The sequence below is a fragment of the Camelina sativa genome, chromosome 5, assembly GCF_030686135.1.
Source record: "Camelina sativa cultivar CO46 ecotype springtype chromosome 5, ASM3068613v1".
In the NCBI taxonomy this organism is placed as follows: domain Eukaryota; kingdom Viridiplantae; phylum Streptophyta; class Magnoliopsida; order Brassicales; family Brassicaceae; genus Camelina; species Camelina sativa.
In genome coordinates, this window is record NC_141884.1 from 6,748,966 (window position 1) to 6,776,124 (window position 27,159).

Here is a 27,159-nt window from a genome sequence, read left to right on the forward strand (position 1 = left end):
TATAATCTATGTTTATAGTTTCGGTTTCGGTTTTTCTTTTTTCTTTCTCATCAATAATATAGTTTGTTCCATTACTTGGTTTATAAATAAAAATAGTACTTTTGGCCTTTAAAGTTTATATAGCACTAGAATTTGTAGCCGCGCACGCGCGGAATTTTAATTTAAAATATTTTCTATTAATCTAAATTCTTGAGCTCAAATATATTTATTCAAAAATTTAAGTATAAATCTATATAAACACTAAACTTACTTTACTATTTGATATACAACAAATGTATTGTTGAAGATAATGTTTCATTGTTATATTTATTTGGTTGAGATTTTATTTGGTTGAAGATAATTTTAATTTAAAATATTTTCTATTAATCTAAATTCTTGAGCTCGAATATATTTATTCAAAATTTTAAGTATAAATCTATATAAACACTAAACTTACTTTACTATTTGAGATACAACAAATGTATTGTTGAAGATAATGTTTCATTGTTATATTTATTTGGTTGAGATTTTAGTTTATTTTTTTTTAGGAATAAGAATCATTTAATATAAAAATAATTAATCATTTGAAGTTTAAAAGATTAATCCATATAAAAGTCATTTTTATTTTACTAATCTATATATAACATATATTGTCTAGTATCGCAATAATGTTTTTTGGCAAATCAACAATATATCACGTAGTAACAAAAAAATGACTTAAAAACCTTCCTAGAAGAGTTTATTCCACATTCATATCCCATGAAAACATCTTTTTAAAATTTCTAACATCGAAAGTCGATGGTTGACCTAATTATAGAGATTATTTAAACAAAGCGATATCACATTAAATGCAAATATACAAACTTTCATTAACATTTTTATTGCTAATTCACTACAATGGAGTTGTCCAAGTGCATTACCTGCCATAATAGAATTTCCGACCAAGTCAAGAATGCTTTGATGGTGAAACGATTAAACCCGACAATGAATATCTGTTCACTAATCTAAGTTACATATTTGTCTAAGGGCCTTATATGTATGTTATTTTCAGATGTTAATTTTGTGATACAATCTTAGATTCATCTTCTCAAAAAAACATGATATATTTTAAATATGTTGTTTCTGCCAATTTTTTCGGTTAAGAGCATTTAATAGAATTGATGAAATCTCAAGCATGTTTTATATTTTATATTTTATCATGTTATAGAATTATAGCTCCGGTTGATAATATGCATTGTGAGATATGCTATACAAATCACATATCACTTTTTTTGTACGGCTTACATATCATTTTTTCTATATTTTGTGACCATTGATTTTGTTTTTTTAGATGGATTATTTTTTCAAGATTCTTTTTCATAGTTTTCCCAAAAAAAAGTGCAACCCTTTTAATGTCTTCGTTTTAGATCAAAACTTTTAAGTTGAGGTGAGTAATTAATCTTTTATTTTTTTACAAGTGAAATTTCATAATAAATCTTTGTAGTATATGTTTCTTAGAAACAAATGTTTCACTTCAATTTATTTTTATGTTTAGAATTTTATAAATACAACTACATAAATTATTTTTTACTCCACCATACATTAAAATCTTACTTCTATTCTACAACTCATTAACCCATTCTAAATTTTGGAATATAATCATTTTTTGGTTAAAATTTGAATAATAACATTACTACTTAAATAAATCCACAGTATTATTTTTACTATTTTAAAATATTCATTTATTTTACTTTTATTATTTACTAAAACAAGTTTTATTATTGTATTTACTATTTAAAATTTTAAGTAATCTTAATTAATTCATTTTTATTTAATTTTTATATTATTAATTATGAGTAATAAATATGCAATGAATAAATATTTAAAATTTTATTTTTAATGCAAAAAATATATATATCATTGCTTAGGTGGATGATGATGTGGAGGAATGAGAAGAGAGAAAAGTTAACTTTATATATATAGAATCACACATCATGATATCCCCTAATTTGTTGTCATTTTTATATTTATTTATGAATATATATAAATCTATATTTATTGGTAATTAAGTTTCTTTTAATGAGTTAGAGATATTTCAGGAGTAATATGCTTCTTTTTATAATCCATTTTAATAATTGTTGTAAGCTTGTTATTTAAATTATTATGGTAATAATACTAACATATAACATTTCATTTTTATATGATTATGTTAATAAGTTATATGTTTTTTATTTTTATTAACTTTATATTAATTGATATATTTTTATAGCCTTTTAGAATATTTTACTTATGTTGATTTTAAGAAATCAATATTTATATTAATTTTAAGAAATCAATATAATTTTGACTTGTATATTTGTAAGTAAGTTTTAGTGAAATTTTACTTTAACATTAAATTTGTGTGAGAAATGATGACATATCTAATTATTATTCAGTTAATTATTTTTTAAAATAAATACAATGGCATAGAGCTGTGATTAATTAAAAAAATTAAGGGTATTTTGCTAAAAAAGTGTCATGAGCTTTGTGGCGGCGACACATCAGCTTTTTTTCAAATGTGTTTCTCTATTAATATATAGGGGATAATTAAAATTTAAAGACATGAAATATTTTCAAACCACAGCTCTTTCATTGCAACACACCCTACAAAAGAAAGAAGATTCAACTTCTCACTTTCCAGAGACATTCCTTAAAACCGAGCTTGCAGCAAACATAGACATAATAATGTGACGTCAAAACTATCTGACTGCGAACGCCCAAATCACAGAATTTAAATTTTTAAAAGAAAAAAGAAGAATATGATTTTATCAAATATCTAGGAGAATATATATATATAGCAGCTTAATTAATTAAGGAGGATATGATTTTCGTGTTAAATTAGGAACTTCTGAATTTTGGTTCTATGATAATCTATAGATGTCAATCAAATAAGTACGTCCAATTCAGCCCACACTTGCAATCATCATAAGTTTTTAGGGCTATGTTTGAGAACCTGATCCAGTTAGAAAGCGTTATATATGTTACTTATCGATAATCCGAGCATATATATTGAATCATTGATTAACTCTTTTTTTGTGATTAATATCACATGCATTGTATAATTGTATTCATAACAAATATGAGCATAACATCAAATTAGTGATTAATTGTAAGGGACTTTGAAATTTCAAAGCGGTAGTAAAAAACAAAAAAAAATAAAAAACGTTAATTATTGAGTTAAAAATAAAATAAACGGTCATAATTTTAAAAGAACAGCTCTTTCCTCGCAACACAACCCAACAAAAGAAAGATTTAAATCTCACATTTCCCAAATACGTTCCTCAACACCGAGCTTGCAGCAAACATAGACATCATGTGATGCCTGAACTATCTGATCATAATAAAGTTTGTGAACGCCCCAATCACTCATACATATCTTCTTATCTTTCCTCACTCCTCTGTGCCCCAAACGCTCCTCCACGATCTTCTCAAAGGAACTATACCGGAGCCAAATAGGCAGATAGTACCTTATGTCGAGAAGTCTCCAGATGTCCAACTGATGGTAAAATCTCTCGAGCTTGTCCTGGTCCTGGCTGTTCCAGACGCCAACAAAAGTGATTGTGCGATCTTCCAAAAAACTTCGGAGGACGTTAGGCATGCTCTTACAGTGAGACAACTGGATGATGAGACAGCGGATACCAACACATAACTGGAGAGTGTCCGGTGGTGGATCGGGACCACGGGGTGTCCATTGGACGCCGAGTCCGACAACGAGAGGGTGTGACAAACGAAGACGGCTGAAGAAGCGAATGCTTTGGATCCATCGACGGATCACTGAAGTAGTATGAGTGACCGTGACGATCAAACGTTGTCCAAAAAAATCGACGTGGTGTACGTCTCGGCGGATATGGCGCTTTGGGAATCTTCTTCTGATCTTAGCCATGGCGATTATAGAGAACGACAGTGTCTCAAGAGAATTGACACATTAAAATATATAGAGGCTAATTCGTATCCCTTAATAAGATTTGATATTAATAGATAATATTTTAATTCTTTTAATACTTATCACCATAATATGCTAGAATATTCCTCCGTTTAGATTTCACCGGCCCACTTTATAAACGAACGAACTTTGAAGTTCTGTTTTTAGCTGGTTTATAGTAGCTGTACGTTATAGTAGTTCCATTTAATTCATTGCTTTTGTTCATGACCAATGTTGACAATTTGACATAAGATTTGAAATAGCGAGTAAAGGGTTTAATTTCAAATGTGAATTTGTCACAGAAGAAAAAGTTCTTAAATTGTTTATTATTGAGTTTAAACTTTAAAGAACAATAAAAGACATAAATTATTTTCAACCAACAGCTCTTTCCTTGCAACACAAGCCAACAAAAGAAAGATTTAATCTCACACTTTCCAGAGACGTTCCTTAACACCGAGCTTGCAGCAAACATAGACATCATGTGACGCCAGAACTATCTGATCGTGAGAAAGGTTGCGAACTCCCCAATCACTCATACATATCTCCTTATCTTTCCTCACTCCTTCATGCCCCAAATACACCTTCACAATTTTCTCAAACGAACTACTCACAAGCCACGATACCAGATACTCTCTTATATCTAGAAGTCTCCAGATCTCCAACTTATGGTCGAATCTCTCGAGCTTTTTCTTGTCTTGGTAGCTAGTTCCAGAATCCAACGAAAGTGATTCTTCTATCGGCCAAGAAACTTCGGAGGGTGTTGGGCATGCGCTTACAGTAAGACAACTGGATGATGAGGCAGCGGTTACCGTCGCATAGTTGGAGAACTTTCGGAGGAGGATCGGTACCATGAGGTGTCCATTGGACGCCGAGACCAATAACGAGAGGGTGTGACGAACGTAGACGGTTGTTGTGGCGGACGGTGTGGATCCATTGGCGGATCACTGAGGCAGTGTGAGTAACCGTGACGATCAAACCTTCTCCAAAGAAATCGACGTGGTATTGGTGGTGAGTATGGCGCTTTGGGATTCTTCTGATCCTAGCCATTGCTGATCTGAGTTGAAAGAGATACGGACAGGGCCGGTGCAATAGACAAAGTTAAATAAGATATCAATCCGAACATTAAAGATTACGTTACAGAATTTGAATTTTGAACAACAAAAAAAAGAAGAATAGGATTTTTTTTTTAACTACATATCTAGGGGAATATTTTGCTGGAGTATAGCAGCTTAATTAAGGAGGATATGATTTATTTACTTTGTTATGAATGTAGGAAGCTCTTAGAATCAAAAGATTGAAATGATTTTTGGTTCTTTCTCTTTTTTTGGGCAAAAAAAATGATTTTGGTTCTATGATAGTTAATAGATGTCAATCCGATAAGTCCAATTCAGCCCAAGATTGCAATCAACATAACTTATTAGGGTTATGTTTTAAGAACTGATCCAACTAGAAAGAGTTATATGGTAGTACCATAATGGTACACTTGGTAATTAAGCTCTGTTATTTCCTGAAAAGATTTTACAGAAATATTAATTATAGTTGTGAACTAAAATTGTGTATTATTATGTTGATATTAAATTACCAAACTAATATTATAAATTTATAAGTGAGCAGGTGTCAAATTTTTTGAAAGCGTTAATTTTTTCAATTTGTGTTTTAATAAATATTAATCAAATTAGTTTTCGATTGACAAAATTCGATAATGATCCATATACAAGAGTAAACTAAAAACATGAAATCAAAGTTATAATAAAAATATGTTAAAAGACAAAATCAATTTCCGATTCCGGAATTGACATGGTATAAGTGATAACCATATAATAATTTTCTGCTTCGCTTGGAAAAAAAAAAGTAGTTTAGTCGTTTGATTAACATACAATTGACCTTTGTGCCTACGAACGGATACCAACTTCATTAGTTTACAATTTCTTTTTGAGTTCAATTGTTTAGCTCAAACCCAAATAAGTGGGGGAAAGTAAGAAGCAATGAACAACTCCTCTCCCCATACTCTAACAAATCAACTAAACTCAATATCAAACCATTTTAAAAAGCTAATCATTAGTTAGCTACTAATTATTCCTAATTAACCACTGCATAATTATACAAGCACTATATAAACTCTTGTCCATCTTCCATTAGTTTCCCACAACAACTACAAAACCTTCCAATACACAATACACACAAAGCACACAACTTAGTATTTCTTAAACCCCCAACTACAAGAAAATGACGAAAGAGTCCACCACCATTGACGTCGGCGAGCCAAGCACCGTGACCAAAAGTTCAAGCCATGTCGTAGTTGACGGGAAGAAGAAGAAGGGCTTTGTGGCAACCGCCACAGGAGGTGGCGCCAAGAGAGGTTTGGCCATATTCGATTTCCTCCTCCGTTTGGGGGCCATAGCAGTCACCATTGGGGCTGCCTCTGTCATGTACACCGCTGAGGAGACTCTACCCTTCTTCACTCAGTTCCTCCAATTCCAAGCCGGTTACGATGACCTTCCAGCATTTCAGTACGTCCATTCCTATCTTCTTAATTACTTATTTTACTTCATATTTACAAAACTAATGCATATAGTATATCTTTAAATACGGTGAAACATACCTTTAGTTTGTTATAGTGTACTATATATATATGTGCGGTTAGTGACCTAATAAATTATATATTATCTGAAGGTTCTTTGTGATAGCCGTAGCCATAGTGGCCAGCTATCTCGTCCTTTCACTTCCCTTCTCCATCATAGCTATTATCCGTCCACTCGCTGTTGCGCCCCGGCTGGTCCTCCTCATCTGCGATACTGTAACTTAACCTTATAACCCTATTCTTCATTTATTTCTTAATTTTATATAACTCACTCTCTTTTATGTTATGATGTTATATATATAAAGTTGGTCGTGACGCTCAACACATCAGCAGCAGCAGCGGCAGCATCAATCGTCTACCTTGCACACAACGGCAACCCAAACACCAACTGGCTCCCTATCTGTCAGCAATTTGGAGATTTCTGCCAGAACGTTAGCACCGCTGTTGTAGCCGCTTCTATCGCGATTCTCTTCTTCATCGTTCTCATCATCATCTCCGCCGTCGCCCTCAAGAGGCATTGATATATTTCCCCTTTTTTACAAGTGTCAAGACCGTAATGTACGGAACTAGTGTTTCCTCTTGTATATGTGTTGTGGCTTTGTGCTCTTTGTGTAACATGAGAATTGGTATTATTGTGTGAAAATGTAATTGAAGAAGTTGTTTTATGTTTTTTTTTTTAAAATTTGTCTCTTTGGCTCTTGGGTCAATTTACTAAAAGCTTCCGACTCATGTAGAGGTTCTCCAAAGACAAAACACAACAAGAGACACAAAGCCTAAAATCCCAAAAGATACAGTCAAAATGTCAAATACCGATTCTACCCTCATCTTCTTCTCCTTCATCTCTCTCTTCTTCTCCATAAACTCTTCGTGTCTCCTCTTCGATTCTACTTCTCTATGTCTTCCATTTACCCTTTTACCCTCCATTACCTTCCTCAAAATTACCAAACTATCCCCACCGTTCAAATGCGTTCCCTCCATCTTCTCAACCTTGAGACTCACCTCCCTCACGTGCATCTCCTCCTCACCGCACGTGACCACCGTGATCACACACTCCTCCGTCTCCACCACCGTCGCGAACTGCGCCTCCACTTCTCCGCTTATCCAGTTCCTCTGCACCGACACCGGCCGGTGACTCGACAGATTCGCCGCTCGTTTCCCGATCGGGTCAATCACGATCCAGCTCAGAGTCAAATCCTTCTCCAGATCACAACACGTGTCTTCCGTCCTCCGCCTTCGTTTAATCGGCGTCGCAACCGTATCCTTCCCGTCCACCAGATCGATCCTCAACGGAGAGCTCTGAAACCACGCCGTCGTGGTCTCCGTCTTCACGACTCTGCTGAGAATCAACTCCCCTCTGTAGCGAAGATCAACGGCGGAGATCAGTTCCGGAAACAGACGGTCGAGATCAGAGAATGAACCGGCGGCGGTGGTTGTTTCCATTTCCACCATAGAATACGCGTCGGAGAAAAAAGAACGAGAACCGTCAGAGCAAGAAGGCCACGTGGATCGGCAGATTTTGGACCAGAGGATCTCGTTTGAAGCGAGACTGTGAAGATGCGAGGAGACGCACGAGACGGAGGCTAAGGTTGCGCCGTCGAGACGTGTCAAGATGTGAGACTCTATGATGTCCTGATGGACGGTGGAGATTAAATCTGTATCTGTTACGGTGGAGGAGGAAGTGGCCATCTCTGTTTTCGAGTGATTATTTTTACTAATTAGGGAGTGATTAGTTAATGATGTTTTTGGGTTAATCAGTAGAGGGGTATTTATATAAGAGCGTCAAAGTCTTTTTATTTGCGAAAATGGTCCATCTTTTTTTCTTTTATTACAATAATACCACTGCTACTTGATATTTTTATTTATTAACGTCATTTTCTTTAGTTATAATAAAATAATAAATAATTGACGCAATTATGTTGGCGTTGAAGAAGAATAATGATAATAATAACTACTAAAATATAGATTTTTGACTAGCTTGTAATAATAAAAATATATGTAATATATAATTTATTTGTATTAATTCACTTGTTTTTTTTTTGTAATTGCTAGACTTTTTTCTGTCGATTCTGTAAAAAATCATGAATAAATTCAGTTAAATTCAACATTCAGTTATATTTAACCCAAGTTCTTCGATAACCATTTTAACTCATAATCTGTTTCGAAACTAAAATTACATGATTCAGGATACTATGAATTAAATGAATTTTTGAGATGAAATTAGAAAGTTTACATATAAAATGTCCAGGCAAAAATACTTAGTCGTCAAAGTATCACCTCAGAGGCATTAAGTTTCCAGACAACTTGATCTTGATTTATCCACTAGAGAAGTAGTAATATGTAGATATATTCTATTGAAAATATCATATACTCTTTTGTCAATTAGACATATTATTCAACAACTGGTACGTATTGTTTGTCAAACTGTATTTACTATTCAAACAGAATTTTGAAGATGCTAATTTTAGTCATCGTTTGTTTTTAATACTAGTAATTAAAGTTTGGTTGATTTATAAAGAAGCGATGGGAAATAAATTGCATTAGGAGAAAAAACTAAACATTTGTCTTGCAAATGAACAAGTAATCAGAAATATTTCTTGGTTTCACTTATTAAATCTCTTGCACACAAATGTGTGCTCACTCGCTCGTAGAGCTCTGATCATCATTAGTTTCTGTAGAAAAGATCTGAATTTACTAATTAAGCTTTTTTGTTTTTGTTTTTGGGTGTGTTTCTAGCTATTACGATAATTACCTATAACGTTAACGTAATTTCATATAACAAAATATTATATATACATATATATGCTTCATTTTTCTAGCTTCGAAATTTGATCTATAATAACACAGTTCACATATACCAAAAGAAAAGACATGAAAGTACAGGCACAACGCACAACCAATGTCAGAATCCTTAAAAGTGTTTATGCAAAAAAAACATAAAGTGATGAAGATCATAAACATACACACAGATGCGACGAGACATTCACAAACAAAGGAGTTATAAAGATACGTAAGGAGGTAGGAAAGGGATGGCCCATGTTGCCCTCTTGTATTTGATTGTTCAGCCGGTATTGTAAATTAAATATATGATATCATTTCAATTAAACTACCAAGGGTCGGCTCGGCTACATACACAGTACTATTAACCAAAATATGAGACACAATGGTTGGATATTTTAGTTTTTTGGTTGATGGAAAAAAATGCCGACGCAAACTGACACAGTGACGTTTTTAGTATTATTTTATTTGAACTTTTTAGTCGTGTAGGTTAATTGAGTTTTAACTTTTATATTTTTGAATATACAAATTTCATTCCATTTTATGAATCATATTTCATATGTTATATATTGTTTAGTCTAATAAACACTTAAACAACCGTGTAAATTCGCATGATCCTTGGTTAAGCAATTTCGTTTTCATGCATCCAATCGCCATCTGCGTAATTAGTACTTTGCTTTTTTTTTTTTTCTTGAACATTGACAAATGAGACATTATTTACAATTTAATATAATTTCACAAACAGCAGGGAATGGACAACCTTTGAACAACACTAGATTAAGGGTTGCCTTAAATTTGAGTCAAGAGATCACTATCGATTAGGTTTGTACAGTTCTTTGTGTTAAATAAAAAAATTTGACTAGTAATGTAATAACCAAAAAGAAAAGGCTCGAAGAGAAAAGGAAAGACCAACAATGATTTACATCAGCGTGACTGAAAATAATTGATTAATAACGTCGTCTTGGCTTTTTAAAGTATTGAAATATACTAATACTATACAGTGTATATATATATCTATAGAGTTAATTAAGATACTAGTAGTTACTGGGTAAATGTTAATATAAGGGTTTAAAATCTTTGTTTCAAATCCTATTTAAAGGATTTTTCGTCATTGTTTCAATTTTTCTTAGTGTGTAAACAAAAAAATTGTAGAGTTTCTAACGTTTTAATAAATAAACTGACGAAAATAATTGGAAATCAGAGTAAAAATAGACAAACGATAAAAACGACAAATAGATGAAGTTTATGGCCATAAAGGACTTGTTTGGGAAGCAGCATTGGATCGATGGACTTGGCGGAGCCAACCCACTGGTCAGGTGCACCAGTCTAAAGCACATGCACACGTACTGTGGCCTTCACAGAGCCAACCCAATGACCAGTCCATATGGCATTTTGATCTGACGAAGTTTTTGTTTTAAACCGTTCTTTTATTTATTGTTGTGAGACCTATATAAGTTTTCTGCTACTTCTAAATTTATTAGTTTTTGGTTAATAGATTAATACACACTTAATAAACTAACAATATTGTCGGTTTCATTTGCGTCATATATTAAAATAATTCAACGTTTCATTATTGTATGTGTATCCGGTTCCTACTTTAAACCTAATTTTCGCTTTTTGACAGACTAATATCCACTGTATATAAGATATACAGTTACATTTTGAATTGTATATATATCTTATATAGCCAAGCACTGATCTTAAGCGAATATACTACATCTACAGTTCATGATTAACAAAAAAAAACTGAAAATATCATTAAAAATGAACCTAACTTTTTGCTAAAGTTTGTGAGTTATATGCCTCTCTTCGTTCGTAGATTTACTTTTGGGAAGCAAGGATAACCTCGGCTAGGATGCAGGATAAGCAGTTTTGATCTCGGAGCAATGTCTGTTTAATAACTAAGTTTCCCTACAAATTAGAATATAATCACGTAACAAATATCATAGAATATGGAGGAAATGAACAATCCTTGTAAAACGGTGATGTGTCGATCAAACTTTTATTTGGTTGGATTTTCCATGCCACAATTTTGGATCAGGTTCTTCCGGTTTCCGGTACGCTAAACCGGTCAGAATTGGGCTCCTATATTATTTATTTTCTGCTCCTCGGCCAATGCCTGGATACTTCCACAAAATTTTACGCAGAGACTATATTCAAAAAGGCCCAAGTTTGGGTCCATGTAACAGTTGGAATATTATGGTACCACGGTTAGGTCTCCAAATTCTCATGCTAATTATATGCTTATGATGAGTACATCCATAATCTCGTCCATGGTATACAGTATACATTCTATAATATATAACGTAATTAAAGAGAAAATATAATAATAGCATTCATCTGTCCATATGGACTTGGATTACTTTTAAACTATCAAGTCCAATTACAAACTTAATTACATCATTTGTTTAAGACATCTCATTTGTGTCAGTACTCATGTATTATTCTTGCCATAATTCTCTGTACTGAAAAGCAATCTTGTACTCAATTACTTCTAAGTGCAATGAACTTGCACAGATGATCTCATATCTTTTTCAAAACAATATTTTTTTAAGTATTAATCCAGGTGTGTCAGATACCTACTAAATCAAACTTGGATTCTTTGTCTTTTTTTTTTTTTTTTTTAATTATTACATTAATTTCGCAATCAAAAGCTAGCCTACAAATATCGTACGTGTATATGTACACAAATGTACATGCACAATGCACACATACTTAGACATAGGTGTGTACGTAGTGGCACGTGGGTATACTAGTCTAGATACTTCTGATAATGTTTTTTTCTTTGTCACTATATGATTGAAATTTTGATGCCTTTTTCTTAAAACTATATTTTCAATTGTAAACAAATATATAATTACGAACTGAAATGCTGCATAAGTTGATCATCACTATTAGTTTAGTCGGAGGAGCTACGTCTTTGGCTGCTACCATATTTGAAACGACGTGACAAAACATTGGTTTAGGCCTTTAGGGTAGGAACTTGGAAATATGTTCGTCCCTGCCGAAAAGTATGTTTTTTAGTGACTAATGATATTCCGTTAGTTTTATTTTTCTTCAATATTTCATCAAGCTAAGCTACCTACACTATATTTGTGATAAACATAGGATAATATTTTCCTCGACTCCAAATAATACAGAAAATACATTTTTTCCAAAAAAGTGTCTTTCATTCATGTAAAGCTCAGGCAAACAAGCCATGAAATCAATATTGGTTGATACTTGATATTGCATCATAGCTTGCCTAGCTAGCTAAAAATTAGGTCCAACATCTATAGACTTTTTTTTTTTTTTAACCCTTGAACCACAACTGGCTGGCTCATTAGCTAAATTCCTACATTCGTAGGAACCAGGATTTGATTCCGGATGTAATAGTGTCTTCTACAAATAGACTTACCTCCTGCCACTGTATTAAGGTCACTTCACCAACATCTATAGACTTTTGACACATGATTAAGGAAAATAAGTGTATCATATTCGGTTTTTCATTAAAAGTTAATTCCCTAATTCTCGATTTGTGTGATTGAAAACATTAACTGGTTGTTTCCCTTGCAAAAGATTACTGCTCTAAATGATGGCAAAGTTTTACTGAGTTAGAAAAACAAGTTAAACTAATTAGTATATTTGTTTGATCTCTTCCAAAACCACTACAATATTTTTATTTTTAAAAAGCCAAAAAATGTTAGAGCATGTCCATTGCCCATTGGTAATAACTTGTCCCGTAGCTAATGTGTTTGTTCTTCTGAAACCTATGGAACTGTATATTTACATAACAAATATTTCAATAATATAAGACTTATTTTAGACACAAACAACTATAGAACATCACAGTCATACCATATATATAGTTGATTGATATGAAAGTATTTTCTTCTATTAATTTGAGATTTTTTGGGATAAAATATAAATTATAACTTACTTACAATAGTTATTTATGGACTGTCGTCGTAGTTGTTCAGGTTAAAAATTTGAATCAAATAGGAGATCGAATAGTAGTTCAGAACAGTTGCATTTTTTTTTTATAGAACATTTGCATTTACTGAAATATATAATCGGTCCAAGAGACTTCGACTTGATACCCGGTCCAGAAAATCATTTCCAATTGCTCATCCCGAACCATTCATTAATCTAACCCGAAGTTTTGAATCGCTATTCAAATTGATAAATTTATATATGTACTTGAGAAATATTGGTTTACGTCACAGCTTAACATGAAGATTTTAGTTGTATACGCAGCATGTATATGAATCATATATATACCTTTTTATATGTAAAGAGCATAGTCATAGATATTTAGTCGTATTGGGATCACAAACGGGAACACAATAATTGCCAAAAGGGAATCAAAATAAGTACACCAAAGCAAGATAGCCATAAGCGTAGTGCACATATATGACCTTCGTGCATGGTCAAGCTTATTTAGTCTCACTCACTTTCCTTACAATATAATCTCATAATGTGTCTTTTTATTTATTCATTTTATGAATCCAAAGATCTCTCCTAAAATTTTACAATTTCTTGGAATTTGTTTGTCTCTCTTTATCTATATGGAGTATACTAGTATATTTTTATTTATGATTCCCTATCTTGATTCGTCGCTAAGGATCCATGTTCCTTCTCTGCTGCTCTTCTCATTATTGTTTTCTTTTCCTTTCTTAAACGTACTCATATTGCAGCATTTTTTTTATGATAAGATAAATTAATCCATTTTTAACATGCATTTAATCAAATTTTCAAGGGAACTTTTCCTCTTTCGTACTATCTTCTTTCATTTTTAGAAGAACTCTCTAATTAACTCTTACAAAGTAATTTCACATAAGTAGGTAAAGTGTAATTGTGGAGAAACATTGATGTCAGTAGTGGAATTGAAGAAACAGGGGTTTTACCTGATGATAGAATGAATCTACTTGGAAATTGAGGAAGTTTCGCAGCGATCGAGGATGAGGTATTATCTATCACTTGACCTGGTTTTTATTAAAATATTACATATACAGAAATATCACATAACAACTTTTTGGTGGACGAAACTTTTTCGAATTAATAGGCTTCAGATCTAAACAAGTTGTCGATATAACGTCACCAAAAAAACAAAGCAAGTTGTCGATATATTATAAACATATGACGTTTTTTCTATACATAATCGTTACACCTTTTAAAGTTATGTACTGCATTTCATTATCACTAACCTAAGTTAAGGTACACAGAATAAGATGAAATTTGTCACACAAGTTTAAAACTTCTGTAACGATCCGCCTGTTTGTCTACTTCTTCTCTATGAGAACAATTAGCAAAGAGAGTTTTTAACTTCTCTTCTATAGACCTTTACATTACAATAAACTTAGTTTAGTTTTATATGTACACAGTAAATGCAAAACTGAATTGTTATGTACATTATCACTAAATTTATTTAAATAAATGTTAACACTTTTGAAATCGAAGTATTTTTAATCTACATTGCATAAACATGATGATTACTATAAGATCCCGTTGAATACTCACCTAACATTTATAATCTAACTTTATCAGATTTTGGAAAAATTAATCTCTGAAGAGCATACTGACAGATTGTGATAAATATGTCAGAAAAAGGAAACAAAGAGGACAAAGTAGTCTGGAAGACATAAAAAACAAAAAGCGAGTAACAAATTAGAAAAGTTTGTTTTGGGTTTACGTAATACATTTGCGAATTTTATATTCTTGTTTTATTATATGTTTGTTAGTGAGGGGAGATTGTGAGGAGAGGATTGAAACACGACTGTAGAAAGAGGACAGACAATTGAAGACAGATCTTATCTCTATCCCTCCCACGACTCTTTCTTTGGAAACACACACAAAGCTATATCATATGTGTTCTTTTTATTTTTTATTTTATTTTATACATAATAAATCATATCACATAAAATAGTTAGAGCCAAACATTTTTCGAAATTTTATGAACAATACGTAAACATTAATGAGATGTGTCATGCACGTGATGAAAAAAACTAAATAAGGAAAGGCTGTACATAGAAATCTTCTTGGTTAAGAGACAAAAGATCTTTTCTAGGCTTTGGTCCATGTATCTGCCTATATATATATTTTTTTTCTCACTTTTTAAAAATATAATCTAAGAATATTTGCATTATCATCAAAGATAGAATAGGCTACCTTACTATTTCTGGAATTATACAATATTTTTTCTGGTTAAAACTATACAATATTTTCTCATGTAGAAAATATGGTGTTGTGTTAAGTAAGTTTAATACAAAGCCTGATGATAATTCAACCGTACCTGATGAAACTGGTAGGATCAAGTAATATACAACGAAAATAATATAATTGTATTGTAAGAAATCAATACTATGTAGTGTCAGTTAATTAGTAATACAAATGTCAATATGTCAAAACTAACATAATTAAGAATGAGATAACTGGATGATTTGTTGGGTGGTGAATGGAGAGCACGTGCTTGACAAGTTTAGTAGTAAGCTATAGAAAATGAAGGATAATGCGATAACATGTGCCTTATCCCGACAAAACACATCTCACATGTAAATATAGATATGTGCATTCATAAATATCAAAATGTGAAATCTATACACCCTAGCTAAAATACCACTAGATAACAAGTCCTTATTAGTATTGTATAGTATTATCATCAACCACCTTTTCATATTTTTCTTTGTTTTGTAAGTAAACTTTTTACATTTATGATCAGGAATATTAAAATTTATATTGAAAACTGAAATTTATGAGTCTAATTTTTTATTGTTCTTTTACATAGAAATTTATATCTCCAATGATATATAGAAATTACTAGAAAGGCATATCTTACATATATTTTTATATACATACTTGATAATTATATATCAAATTTAATTTCTCTTTCTTTGAAACTTATACATAAACATGGATATATAAATAGAGGCAGATACATGTACCCTCCCTAAAGGAGCATTGGTATCTCAAAAAATATTTGCCCTTTAACTTCCTCTTTCTTTCTCATCACTATTTGACATCTCTTTCCTCTCTCTCTCTTTCAAATGTCAATAACCCAATACTCAAGCGATTTCCACTACCATTCTCTCATGTGGCAACAACAGCAGCAACAACAACACCACCAAAACGACGTCGTGGAAGAAAAAGAAGCTCTCTTCGAGAAACCTTTAACCCCAAGCGACGTCGGAAAACTCAACCGCCTCGTCATCCCAAAGCAACACGCCGAGAGATACTTCCCACTAGCTGCAGCCGCCGCAGACGCGGTGGAGAAAGGACTTCTCCTCTGCTTCGAGGACGAGGAAGGTAAGCCATGGAGATTCAGATACTCGTATTGGAACAGTAGCCAGAGTTACGTCTTGACCAAAGGCTGGAGCAGATACGTCAAGGAAAAGAACCTTGACGCCGGAGACGTCGTTCTCTTCCATCGCCACCGTGCTGATGGTGGTAGATTCTTCATTGGCTGGAGACGACGCGGTGACTCTTCTTCTTCCTCCGACTCTTATCGCCATCATCAATCCAATGCCTCGCTCCAATATCATCCTCATGCAGGTACCCTTCCCTCTTCTTGCTTTTGTTTTTGTTTTTAATAAAGTGAAACTACTAAACCCCAAATTCGTTAGCTAGCCTAGATTATTAACTAATCCATTTTGTCGCTTCTAGTTTTTTTCAACGTATATAATTCATGTTCCATGCACATATTTAGTAGATATTAGCGGAGTTAAAATTTAAGGAGTAATGCGATCCTTTTATTAAAGTTTAAAAAGTTGAATATCTATTTCATGAACCATATGAAGTTACGTGACCCAATTGAAAAATCAAAATCTTTATCTTGTTTGGGAGCGTGAGGTTAGACGCGCTTTTAAAGTAAGTAGAGAAGTAAAAATAAAGAGATGATGGAAGCCCATAGAAACAGAATCGGATTCGTATTATCTGCTCTACGTGACATTTGTTGCGTATCCTTACTTACACCTACTCGTTCTCCATTTCCATTTTACACTATATAATTTATCTACACTTATAAATCCGTGTATATATATACGCAACATAAGAAATTGTCCAAGTTCAAAACCCATCATCAAACATAATTAATTTAGAGTATATAGTGTATACTTGTTTTTCAAATGTATATGTTTAATTGTTACATGTGATGGGGACATTTTTTAGTACCAATGTTATTACTTACTTACTCGCATATAATATACATGTATAGACGTGGCGTCTCCTTGTGGTAAAGCTTGTCATCTGAGAGTACCAAAATTGGAAATTCTCATCTGATTAAAAGTCTTGTTCTTTTTGGGATAAATCTGACTAAAGTCTCTCGGTAGTTGTCCATTATAGATTCCTCGATTTCAGTTTCTATATTAAATTTATATGTTAATTAATTTAATTGAATGGCACACAGGGGGTCAAGCGGTGGAGAGCCAGAGAGTGAATTCGAAGACATTGAGACTATTCGGAGTGAACATGGAGTGCCAGCTAGACTCAGACTGGTCGGAGCCATCCACACCTGATGGTTCTAACACATGTACAACAAATAACGACCAGTTTCATTTCTACCCTCAGCAACAACAACAACACTATCCTCCTCCGTACTACATGGTACGTTTCACTTATTATTTTTAAATTAATAACCTAATTTGTTTTCATTTTGCTTAAGTCGTTGTAGAGTAGTTTATCTAAGTAGATGTCCATATCATTTTTAACCGACATTTTACGTTTCTCATTCACGCGTTTTCAAATTCAAACGTAAGTTACTTTATCTCTCTATACGTTCGCTTAAGAAAGTCAAGAATGTTTTCTAGTTTTATTTAGAAACTTATTTAGAAACTAAGGATAGGAACAAATAGTCTTTTTATTTATTGGGTTGGGGAGGACATTAGAGAGTGAAGATGTACTGTTCATATATCACGCCGAGTGGTCTATCCAAAAATCTTATCCCAAAAGAAAGTGAGGTCCATTGTTATTATTAAAGTTGTTACTACTATATAAGTGTTATTACTATTAATGTTTGTTATTGTTAGGCACGTTTCTCATTTTTATCATATGCTTTTTGATCTTCAAGAACAATAAATTTGACAATTCCGTCAAACTTTTCTTCTATACGAAACGACTATACCTAATCCTTATATATACATGAATGAGCATAATTGATGTGTCGATGTTACGTGCGTACGTATACATATCGACACATAGGTCTTGTTCCCCACATCTCTATTATTGGATTTTTCGTACCGATCAACAATAAAATCTATCATTTGACACGAAAATATTTGGATTTGGACATATTCTTCACAAAGTGTTCGTCCCAATAATTAAGTACAAATAACCATTTTTTTGGGAGATTATCTAAACATAACACATATTATTGTATATCTCTTTATCTTCACTACATAAGTAAAGAAAATGGAAACACTACTTGATACTTTTGCAAGGATTCGAATTAAAGATCAATTGCTTTTTCTTCTTTTTGTAAAGATTGTTTAATTGATTTTGCAGGACCTAAGTTTCACAGGAGATGTGAACCGGACGAGCTGAGAAGCCCACGTACAAGGATAAGAAAGAAAACAAAAGCTTCACATATATGGTCCCTGTCATGCTGTTTTTAGATGTTGATCCTTTAATATTACAAAGGTTCATTTTGTATTATTTAAAAGTAAAATCATAATCGATTCTTCCTTTAAATCTCTCCCAAAATTTTCACTCTCTTCCTTTTTTCTTCTTATGTATTAGTTTCTTTAATATATAGCTAACAAATTGTATAGAATTCAAGAGTTCTGGCATTCCACCCTTTATCTTTTCTCTTTTCTTTTTATAGTATATCTTTCATATTCCCAATCCTATGAAGGCAAATACGAACATTCTAAAAATAAAACACAAACCAAACCAAAGACTACAACACACTCATTAAGACTTCAACTTATTTAATGGGCCATTATGATTGAATTCGTTACTATTTCATGGGCCGTAAGTCATGAGCTAAATGGCCCAACACTATATAGACAGAGGGTAATATACTGTTTGGAAACGACGCTTCGTATATTCGCTATATCGAAATATAAACCTATCCGTGTATCCAAACAAGTCTGTAAAAATGGTATCGAGAGAGGAGAAACCTCTCCTAGGGCTTTAACTGTTTAAGGCAAACACACACACTCCTGTCTTCTGGGTTTTTTTTTGGTTTGTTTCTCAAGGAAAAAATTTCAACTTTCTTTCTTTTTTATCCGATATGTTATCAATCTTAATCTGATTCCATCTCATTGCGGCTAAAATTCTCAAAAGGGTCGCTTATAGGGTCTCTCTCTCTCTGTTTCTTTCTTCAAAAAAAAAAAAATTGATTCTTTTTGAAATCACTACGGTACGATACGAAGGTTGTTGTAATGGCGAGTAGGAAGCTAGTTCGAGATTTACTAATCACAAAGCAGCCTCTTTTTCAGCAATTGACTCACCAACGGGTTCGTTTTGTTGTTTGTGATTCGTTTTTTTTTTTTTTTTTTTTTTTCTAGTTGTTGTGATTACGATGATTGATTTTGTGTTTTGATTTTTTAGAGAGTTGGCGCAGGGAGATTAGGGCTTCTTCTACAGGGAAATGGGTATGCGAGTCATCGTCGGTTTAGTGTTTTTAGTGACTTCTCCAAGAAAATTAGAGGGGAAGCTGAAAGGTACAAAAATGCAAATATTTTGTGTTTTATGTGTATGTGTGGAGGCATGTGAACTTTAAAGTTAAATCCTTTTTTTGGTTTTGTTTTACAATTTTGGTGTTTTGTAGCAATCCTGAATTTCAAAAAACAGTGAAGGAGTTGAAGGAAAGAGCAGAAGAGTTCAAAGGTGTTAAAGAGGACCTGAAAGTTAGGTAAATTCACATTTGTAAAATTGTACACGATATAGTTGACCTTTACTTTTGACATACAAATAGATCTCTTATTGGAATGGAATGGCAAATGCAGAACGAAACAGACGACTGAGCAGCTGTATAAGCAAGTTGATGGAGTTTGGACTGAGGCTGAATCTGTGGCGAAAAAGGTATGCTTTTGTAATTGGAACCATATTCTGTTTCGGATTATCTCTTTCGAGAATGCTTTAAAGGCAATATTTTTTGCTCGTTGCTTGTTTTGCATATTTTGATTTTCATATGTTAAGAACTTAAGTATGTGCTTTCTTCTCTTTCTGAAATCATTGGCTCTACTACGTATGCTGTATCTTTCCTAGTTTGGTAACTAAACTGTTTTAGTGAATTGTAAGTTTGTAACTCAGTTTTTAATGTATGACTAGCCGACTTTGTACATTGTAAAAGGCTAAGAATCAATCCTAACAAAACAGCTTTGATGGTGCAGGTCTCTTCAAGTGTGAAAGACAGGCTCTCAGCAGCCACAGAAGAGGTCTTGCTGGAATGTCGCTTTTATTGTTGTTGTTGTCCTTAATTATGGTATTTTTTTTGTTAACTGGGGTATGTATCTTTTGTGGTCAGGTCAAGGAGTCATTCAAGCTCGGAAAGGAGGAGAATGCAGAGTCAGCAAGTTCATCAAGCACAGGAACCACTGAAGGTGAAAAACAACAGCAGCAGCAGCAGCAACAATCAGGTACGACGGAGGAGCAAAATACCTTTTTTGGACAGTTCAAATCCAGCATTTCTTCCCCAAAACTATCAGAGGCGTTTCACAAGCTGAAGGAAGCCAAACCCCTTGACTTTGCAAAGAAGGGACTTGACATTGTAAAGGATGAATTGCGTGGAAACCCATCTAAAAGGAAGCACCTGGAATATACTCCTCCACCGCCATTTACAGGTGAGAGAAGTACGAGAACGGAGATGGTGGTTACGCCAACAAAACAGTCCAAGTGGCAAAAAAAATGGGAATCGTTAAGAGAAAAGGTAAATGACCCTCTTTGTCTTGTCCACTTATGCCATGTTTTAAAGGCCCTTGTTGAGTTTTTTTACCTTAAATTTGGTTTAGATGCAAGGTTATCCTATATTTAAACGTCTTAGTGGAATGAGTGAGCCTGTTGTCAACAAGAGCCAAGAGGTAATGGACATCTTCTACTCTTCTCTTTAGTCAATTTTGTTCAAATATCTTATTTTGCATTACTGTCTTTGCTAATACTGTTTTGTTATTGTAAATCGACAATGCATTTGGACCGTGTAGATTGCAGAAGATGTGATGGAAAGATGGGAAACCAGTGATAATCCGATTGTTCACAAGATTCAGGAGTATGCTCTAATTGCTCCCTTACTATCTTCCTTTAAAATTAACTTACTTGCAGCAACATAGAGAAACTGTATGTGCATTCTTTTGTTTGGCAGCATGAATGAGAAGATCTTTGAGGAAACAGGTTCTGCATCGACTTACAAAGAGATACGCCGCCGAGATCCGTAAGTTATAGAGACCTGATTATTGGTTTGAAGATATGGCCCTGGTAATCATATTCTTATCCCTTTTATGGTCAGATCATTTTCCTTGCCGGACTTTGCTGTAGAAGTTCAGGAAGCCATCAGACCAGTCTTGAATGCATATAGTAAGGTAAAACTCAGGTTTTTATATATAGATCATCTTGTCCCATCTTCTTTTTTGTTGCCTCTAATTAATTCCCATCTTTGTGCAGGGAGATGCTAAGGCCTTGAAGAAGTATTGCAGCAAGGAAATGATTGAACGGTGCTCGGCAGAGCACAGAGCTTTCCAGGCTCATGGTCTTTTTTTCGATCACAAGGTAAGGTTTTTTTGTTCTTGGTTCCACTGGATCCTCCTTCGTGTTGTGGTGAGTAACATCGTTTTGGCCGAGATGTGCAGCTTCTGCATGTATCTGAAGTTGATATTCGAGAGACAAAGATGATGGGGAATTATCCAGTAATCATCGTCACGGTAATGATCTTCATTTTCCTTCTGAGGTCATCCTTTAGCTAAGAATTGGTTCTGATGGATTTATAATCTTTGATGTCAGTTCCAAACGCAACAAATCTACTGCGTTCGCGACAAGAATGGAAATATCAAAGAAGGAGGCCAGGTATTGTGAATAAACATCATAAACCAAACTCAAAACATATGGGCAATGCCAGAGTCCATTAAGAATTTGTTGTGTGTTGGATATAGGACACGATACACATGGTGCACTACGACTGGGCAATGCAACAAGTGGAGGCATCAGAGTTAGGGGAAGATGCGATTTATCCCATTTGGAGGCTCAGAGAGATGCGGAGAATGGGTATTCAAGCTCTAATTTAAATCTTCTAACTTATACTAAGAAGCTAAGCCTCTCTATTTGCAAATGTACCATCATTTACTCAATCTTGTGTACTCTTTGAATTTTTATTTTCTTGTTCTTCTTCTCTCTCGGGAAGGAGTAGCTTCCCATGTTTCCGGGGAATAAGTTTTGACAAATATATAAAATAGTTCCCAAGTCATTTTCAAGTTTAACGAAGTTTTTTTGTTATGTTTGTGCCTTAAAAGGGTAAAAACATAACCGATTCAGTAAATGAACTTGTAAATTACCGATTTCAGTCCAAATATGTATTTGGATTTTAACAGTTTTGACAGATTAGTGCTCATGCTCTTGCTTCTTCCTGTCAAAATTTACCCTGACCCTTTCCATAGATATTGTTCAGTAAGTTTCTGTTCTAAAACATGTTGTTCAGCAAGTCAGCCTGATCATTTCTGAAGATAAAAAGTTCCAAACCTTCTTCCTCTAGTACAATAGTTTGAGGATCCTCTTCTTCGACCACCTTGTCTTCCATTACTATACTGATATGACCATTTCATTATTATAATAACCATATGAGTTATTGTTACCTCTGAAAGGTTTGAGCACCAAACTGTCTTTTCTGTAACATGGGAAAGAAATGGGTTCACATTTTGTCTGCAGTTTTGACCCCTCAAGTACTTGGAGCTGAGAGATACAATTGTCATCAAATGAAGGGAATGCAATAGGAAGGATGATCCATAGTAGTACGAACACAAATTATACCCTTCTCATCAACACAACAGTTTTGCCTAAATCACTTAGTTGATGAGAAATCCCCTTTAAGTTCACACAACTGCTGTATTCTTCTTCTCATATTTTGTAGATTTTCACTGAAATAGTTATACAATTCCATGATTTCATAGTCTGGACTAGACTCATAAATCAACTAATTTACAATCAATCATCAACTAACAGTGATGATCGAGTATGTTTGGGGTTATTCTTGAAAATATCTTAAATTTGTGGTTTCAATTGTAAAGAGAACAAAAATTTGGGTAGCGGAAAATAAATAGTTGCCACCTGCAAATTCAGCTGCTCCCCCAAGTTTGGTTCGACTTTGATTATTCTCTCCACTAAATAGCGTTTTTGTGTCTTCTCCGCAATCAGAGAATCTCTCAATTTTGGTCAGATCTCACAATCAATCGACTCGAACGAAACCTCAAGCTCATCAAAATCATGACTCTTGGCTCAGGGGCATCGAGTGTTGTCGGTAAATTTTTTCGATTTTTTTTTAAAAAAGTTTTCTAGGGTTTTTGATTTGAGGCGAGAACGCGTCTTGGGGTTTATCTTAGATATGTTTCAATCGATCTTTCTTCTTGATCGTTTTATGGGTTTAATCTCTGTTATCTCTATCTCTATCTATAACTTTGAAAGTTTTCGTCTTTTGATTGGTATTGAACTCATAACGTTCTGTGATAATCCCGATTCTTGAGTTTGGTTTCTTTTTTTAGCTTAACTATTCCAATGGTTCTGAGTTTCTGGTTGCGGTGATGATGGATTGTATTCATGCTTTGATTAGAATTGAGAGCTTATTTGTGTAATTGTGTTTTGTGTCATTCACTAAAACAGAGTACTTATTTTAGAAATGTAAACGGATTAAGTGATGAGCTGAGATGTTTTACCTTGTGGTTGTTACAATTATATAGTTCCGAGGAATTTTAGATTGTTGGAAGAGCTTGAAAGAGGTGAGAAGGGTATTGGAGATGGAACTGTTAGCTATGGAATGGATGATGGAGATGACATTTATATGCGTTCTTGGACTGGCACTATCATCGGTCCTCACAACGTAGTTATATCTCTTCTTCTTTTTTTAATTCTTCACTTGTATAGAAACATTTTGTTGTGTGTCTTTCTTGAATGGTTTCATCTGACTGGTACTTTGTTTGTGTAGACTGTACACGAGGGTCGAATTTATCAGTTGAAGCTCTTTTGTGACAAAGATTACCCTGAGAAACCCCCGACTGTTCGGTTCCATTCACGTATCAACATGACTTGTGTCAACCATGAAACCGGCGTGGTAGGAAATGTGATTTTTGGATTTTTTTTATGATTTGTTGCTTTTGAATTAGTTTTACTCAAATGTGGATTTTGGATATCAAGGTGGATTCAAAGAAGTTTGGAGTTCTTGCAAACTGGCAAAGGGATTACACAATGGAGGATATACTGACTCAATTGAAGAAGGAGATGGCTGCGTCCCATAACCGGAAGCTTGTTCAACCTCCCGAAGGAACCTTCTTCTAATACCTCTCAAAAGCCTTTTGAGGGGGGGTTTCTCCATTGTTGATCTCAAGCTTTTTTCTTACGTACCTATAAGTAAAAACAATGGTGTCTGTGGATGAATGATGATGTTCGATTAAATCATCTGGAGTTTAATCCTTGTGTGCAAAAATATATGAAGACAAAGTTGTATCATGTCTTCATCTTCTCAATTTAGATATAATATGGCAAACTGATCTTCTAGGTGCAGAAAGCAGCGTTGTTTCGCTTTATTTCATGTTAGTGAAATTGTTTGCTTTATTTGGCTGTCACCCGACTTGACCTCTCCAATTGTCTTCATATCATGCAAGAACTGGGTCAAGATCATTGGACTGTAGTTCTTCATGCAGTTTGGTATTGGAAATTGAGCCCGAGATTAGGTATTTTATTAAAATGTGTATCATTCAGACCTTCAGTTAACAAGTTAGTCTTCATCTCTCTGTTCCTCGTGTCAAAGCTTCAGTTTCGTGTTTGATTTGGACAAAAGAGTGAAGGCTGTAACGTACTAACGTCCAGTATTATTAGAAAACATGTCGGTGTGTCTGTCCCTTATGTTCAAGGCTTGGGAAGTGTGTCTTATCTCCTTCACCTTAAGCTTGATATGTTAACGACAGTCCATTACCTCTCCTCTAGCTTTTTTCCATCTTTATTCTTTTTCGCCATGTGACTTTTTGTTTTTACTTCACAAACATTGACAACTATTTTTATGGCTATTTTTCAATCTATGCAACTCCATTTTGGTTCTTAAGGCATTAACTTTTTTTTTTATGTCGTTTGTCACATCATAATCATATCATTCAAAGGTACTTGTACCTTGATACACAATGATTTGTACGAGAGAATCTAACTCTCTGTAACACTTGAAAACATTGCGAATGGTTTTATAAATGACATTAAAAACGGATAGTTACTCGGATCACAAATATGTGTATTCAACTTGACATTTTAAGTGATTTGTGTGAAACTTACAAATCCTATGTTATTCAATCATGTATTTTAAAAAGTCTATTAAAATCAATTGTTATTGAACTGATGATTTAAAAATCTACTTTAAAATCCACTGTTATTCAAAATAGTCTGTGGATTTGGATTTTAATGAACTTTGAGATTCTGGAGGATTTAGGTGAGATTTGTTTAGTTAAAAATAGAGAAATCCAAATCTCATGTTTTTATGTGGGATTTGAAAGAATTTTACAATAAATCATATCAACTTCCTTAAAATCTTTCAAAATTCCAAATTTTCTAAATCCCATCAAATCTTCCAAAATCATGGTTTCAATACACCCCCTCTAGACTCGGTTGCCATATCAACTAGACTCGGTTGCCATATCAACGCCATGTCTAAGTATGGTACGTAACATGACATTCAAGTAAACGACTATTAACAGTTTGATTAACGACGTTAGGATCAATATATGTTTTAACCAAAAATATGTTAGTCAATAGTCACTAGCCGTTAACAACACTTACATCGAAACAATCATAGTTGATTTTTAACTTTTTCATCCATATATAGTTGTGTTACCATTTTACAAACTGCAACACAGTATAATCCGTTTATGTCGTCTATGAAAAGCAAGAGTGGGTGTTTAGATTTGTAAATTTTGTAGTGACTTTCGAAGTCTATGCACATACCTTACCACACGGTTCATGAATCGCGCCACCTCATTGCATATCATACGCGACCAAATCATTATTTTAACTTTTGTTAACGACGACCAAATCATTAGCAACCAATGAATCATACATGATGCTAACAAAAAGTGTAATATAATGTAGAGAATGCATACATACATAACGCAAATGGGTCCATCCAAAAGCCATGCACCCATGTGCTTATCATTCAACGGAAGGTACGGACGATTTTTCGTTTGATTTTAGCTTTGGTAGCGCATCTGTCGTGTTTTAATATTTGATTTTTTAAAAAAAAATTGTGGGTTCATCTTCATGGATGGTAAGTTATAATTGTAAACTACATACTGTTTAGTAATTAGGAGCGGCTACGTACGTACATTGAGGTATGTTTGTTTCGTAATTGCTAGCGACATTGACAACAATCACCAACATTTTTTTGTTCGTTTCCTAGTCATCACAACATCCAGTGACCATCAACAGCGATCAAATCTTGTTCGTTTTGTGGTCTTTTTAGACTTTTAGTATAGCGATTCTTTCAGTAGTTAACGATTAATAAATAAACACGATCTAATCGTTGATGAATGCAAAACAAGTATGATTTAATCTTTGGTAACTGTCGTTGTGGTCAGCGAATTCAAAACGTAGAGAGTCAAATATAAGTTTACTTTTAAATCATTCTTTTGGCATTATTTAAGAATGATGGTTATAAGTTTGTCTTCTTTTTTGGTGAAAATTGAGATTGCTTTTCAATTTTAATCTTAAATTACCACAAACATCAAGATTTTTG

General features: G+C 33.7%; 6 protein-coding genes and 1 pseudogene across 7 annotated transcripts; 4 read left to right on the top strand and 3 right to left on the bottom strand.

Annotated features, from left to right (window-relative positions):
• Positions 1-3,229: 3,229 nt before the first annotated feature.
• LOC104788972 (uncharacterized) lies at positions 3,230-3,880 on the bottom strand. Its single transcript, XM_010514728.2, has one exon. The coding sequence runs from the start codon at positions 3,878-3,880 to the stop codon at positions 3,257-3,259; it is 624 nt and encodes a 207-aa protein (XP_010513030.2). The 3' UTR covers positions 3,230-3,256.
• A 464-nt stretch (positions 3,881-4,344) lies between these two features.
• Positions 4,345-4,966, bottom strand: LOC104788973 (uncharacterized; annotated as a pseudogene).
• A 1,076-nt stretch (positions 4,967-6,042) lies between these two features.
• Positions 6,043-7,217, top strand: LOC104785921 (casparian strip membrane protein 1). Its single transcript, XM_010511208.3, has 3 exons — positions 6,043-6,429; positions 6,593-6,716; positions 6,806-7,217. The coding sequence occupies exons 1-3, from the start codon at positions 6,146-6,148 to the stop codon at positions 7,019-7,021; spliced, it is 624 nt and encodes a 207-aa protein (XP_010509510.1). The 5' UTR covers positions 6,043-6,145; the 3' UTR covers positions 7,022-7,217.
• LOC104785923 (putative F-box protein At2g36090) lies at positions 7,149-8,186 on the bottom strand. The gene has a single exon (XM_010511209.3). It carries the CDS (start codon positions 8,184-8,186, stop codon positions 7,227-7,229), a length of 960 nt encoding a protein of 319 aa, XP_010509511.1. The 3' UTR covers positions 7,149-7,226.
• A 7,513-nt stretch (positions 8,187-15,699) lies between these two features.
• Positions 15,700-19,043, top strand: LOC104785924 (B3 domain-containing protein At2g36080-like). The gene is made up of 3 exons (XM_010511210.3): positions 15,700-16,802; positions 17,656-17,852; positions 18,750-19,043. The coding sequence occupies exons 1-3, from the start codon at positions 16,298-16,300 to the stop codon at positions 18,786-18,788; spliced, it is 741 nt and encodes a 246-aa protein (XP_010509512.2). The 5' UTR covers positions 15,700-16,297; the 3' UTR covers positions 18,789-19,043.
• Positions 19,044-19,316: 273 nt separating this feature from the next.
• Positions 19,317-22,644, top strand: LOC104785925 (mitochondrial import inner membrane translocase subunit TIM44-2). The gene is made up of 14 exons (XM_087513235.1): positions 19,317-19,705; positions 19,800-19,912; positions 20,020-20,103; positions 20,198-20,273; positions 20,585-20,629; positions 20,719-21,120; positions 21,203-21,271; positions 21,392-21,456; positions 21,550-21,618; positions 21,694-21,766; positions 21,849-21,953; positions 22,034-22,105; positions 22,185-22,247; positions 22,334-22,644. The coding sequence occupies exons 1-14, from the start codon at positions 19,631-19,633 to the stop codon at positions 22,463-22,465; spliced, it is 1,443 nt and encodes a 480-aa protein (XP_087369361.1). The 5' UTR covers positions 19,317-19,630; the 3' UTR covers positions 22,466-22,644.
• Positions 22,645-23,293: 649 nt separating this feature from the next.
• LOC104785926 (ubiquitin-conjugating enzyme E2 variant 1C) lies at positions 23,294-24,998 on the top strand. Of its 2 annotated transcripts, none has more exons than XM_010511214.3 (4): positions 23,294-23,691; positions 24,128-24,267; positions 24,373-24,498; positions 24,582-24,998. In XM_010511214.3, exons 1-4 carry the CDS (start codon positions 23,658-23,660, stop codon positions 24,720-24,722), a joined length of 441 nt encoding a protein of 146 aa, XP_010509516.1. In that variant the 5' UTR covers positions 23,294-23,657; the 3' UTR covers positions 24,723-24,998. The 2 variants fall into 2 exon arrangements, with proteins under 2 accessions (XP_010509516.1, XP_010509515.1); XM_010511213.3 differs by having other exon boundaries at positions 23,467-23,691; positions 24,128-24,270.
• The last annotated feature ends 2,161 nt before the right edge of the window (positions 24,999-27,159 follow it).

Bases quoted from the DNA above. Each gene is read 5' to 3' on its own strand.
- LOC104785925 (XM_087513235.1), top strand. From the start codon at position 19,631: ATGGCGAGTAGGAAGCTAGTTCGAGATTTACTAATCACAAAGCAGCCT. The intron at 21,619-21,693 runs GTAAGTTATAGA...TTTTATGGTCAG, and splicing joins GAGATACGCCGCCGAGATCC to ATCATTTTCCTTGCCGGACT. The intron at 22,106-22,184 runs GTAATGATCTTC...CTTTGATGTCAG, and splicing joins ATCCAGTAATCATCGTCACG to TTCCAAACGCAACAAATCTA.
- LOC104785924 (XM_010511210.3), top strand. From the start codon at position 16,298: ATGTCAATAACCCAATACTCAAGCGATTTCCACTACCATTCTCTCATG. The intron at 16,803-17,655 runs GTACCCTTCCCT...AATGGCACACAG, and splicing joins CCAATATCATCCTCATGCAG to GGGGTCAAGCGGTGGAGAGC. The intron at 17,853-18,749 runs GTACGTTTCACT...TTGATTTTGCAG, and splicing joins ATCCTCCTCCGTACTACATG to GACCTAAGTTTCACAGGAGA.
- LOC104788972 (XM_010514728.2), bottom strand. From the start codon at position 3,880: ATGGCTAAGATCAGAAGAAGATTCCCAAAGCGCCATATCCGCCGAGAC.
- LOC104785923 (XM_010511209.3), bottom strand. From the start codon at position 8,186: ATGGCCACTTCCTCCTCCACCGTAACAGATACAGATTTAATCTCCACC.
- LOC104785926 (XM_010511213.3), top strand. From the start codon at position 23,658: ATGACTCTTGGCTCAGGGGCATCGAGTGTTGTCG. The intron at 23,692-24,127 runs GTAAATTTTTTC...ACAATTATATAG, and splicing joins AGGGGCATCGAGTGTTGTCG to TTCCGAGGAATTTTAGATTG. The intron at 24,499-24,581 runs GTAGGAAATGTG...TTGGATATCAAG, and splicing joins TCAACCATGAAACCGGCGTG to GTGGATTCAAAGAAGTTTGG.
- LOC104785921 (XM_010511208.3), top strand. From the start codon at position 6,146: ATGACGAAAGAGTCCACCACCATTGACGTCGGCGAGCCAAGCACCGTG. The intron at 6,430-6,592 runs GTACGTCCATTC...TATTATCTGAAG, and splicing joins GATGACCTTCCAGCATTTCA to GTTCTTTGTGATAGCCGTAG. The intron at 6,717-6,805 runs GTAACTTAACCT...ATATATATAAAG, and splicing joins TCCTCCTCATCTGCGATACT to TTGGTCGTGACGCTCAACAC.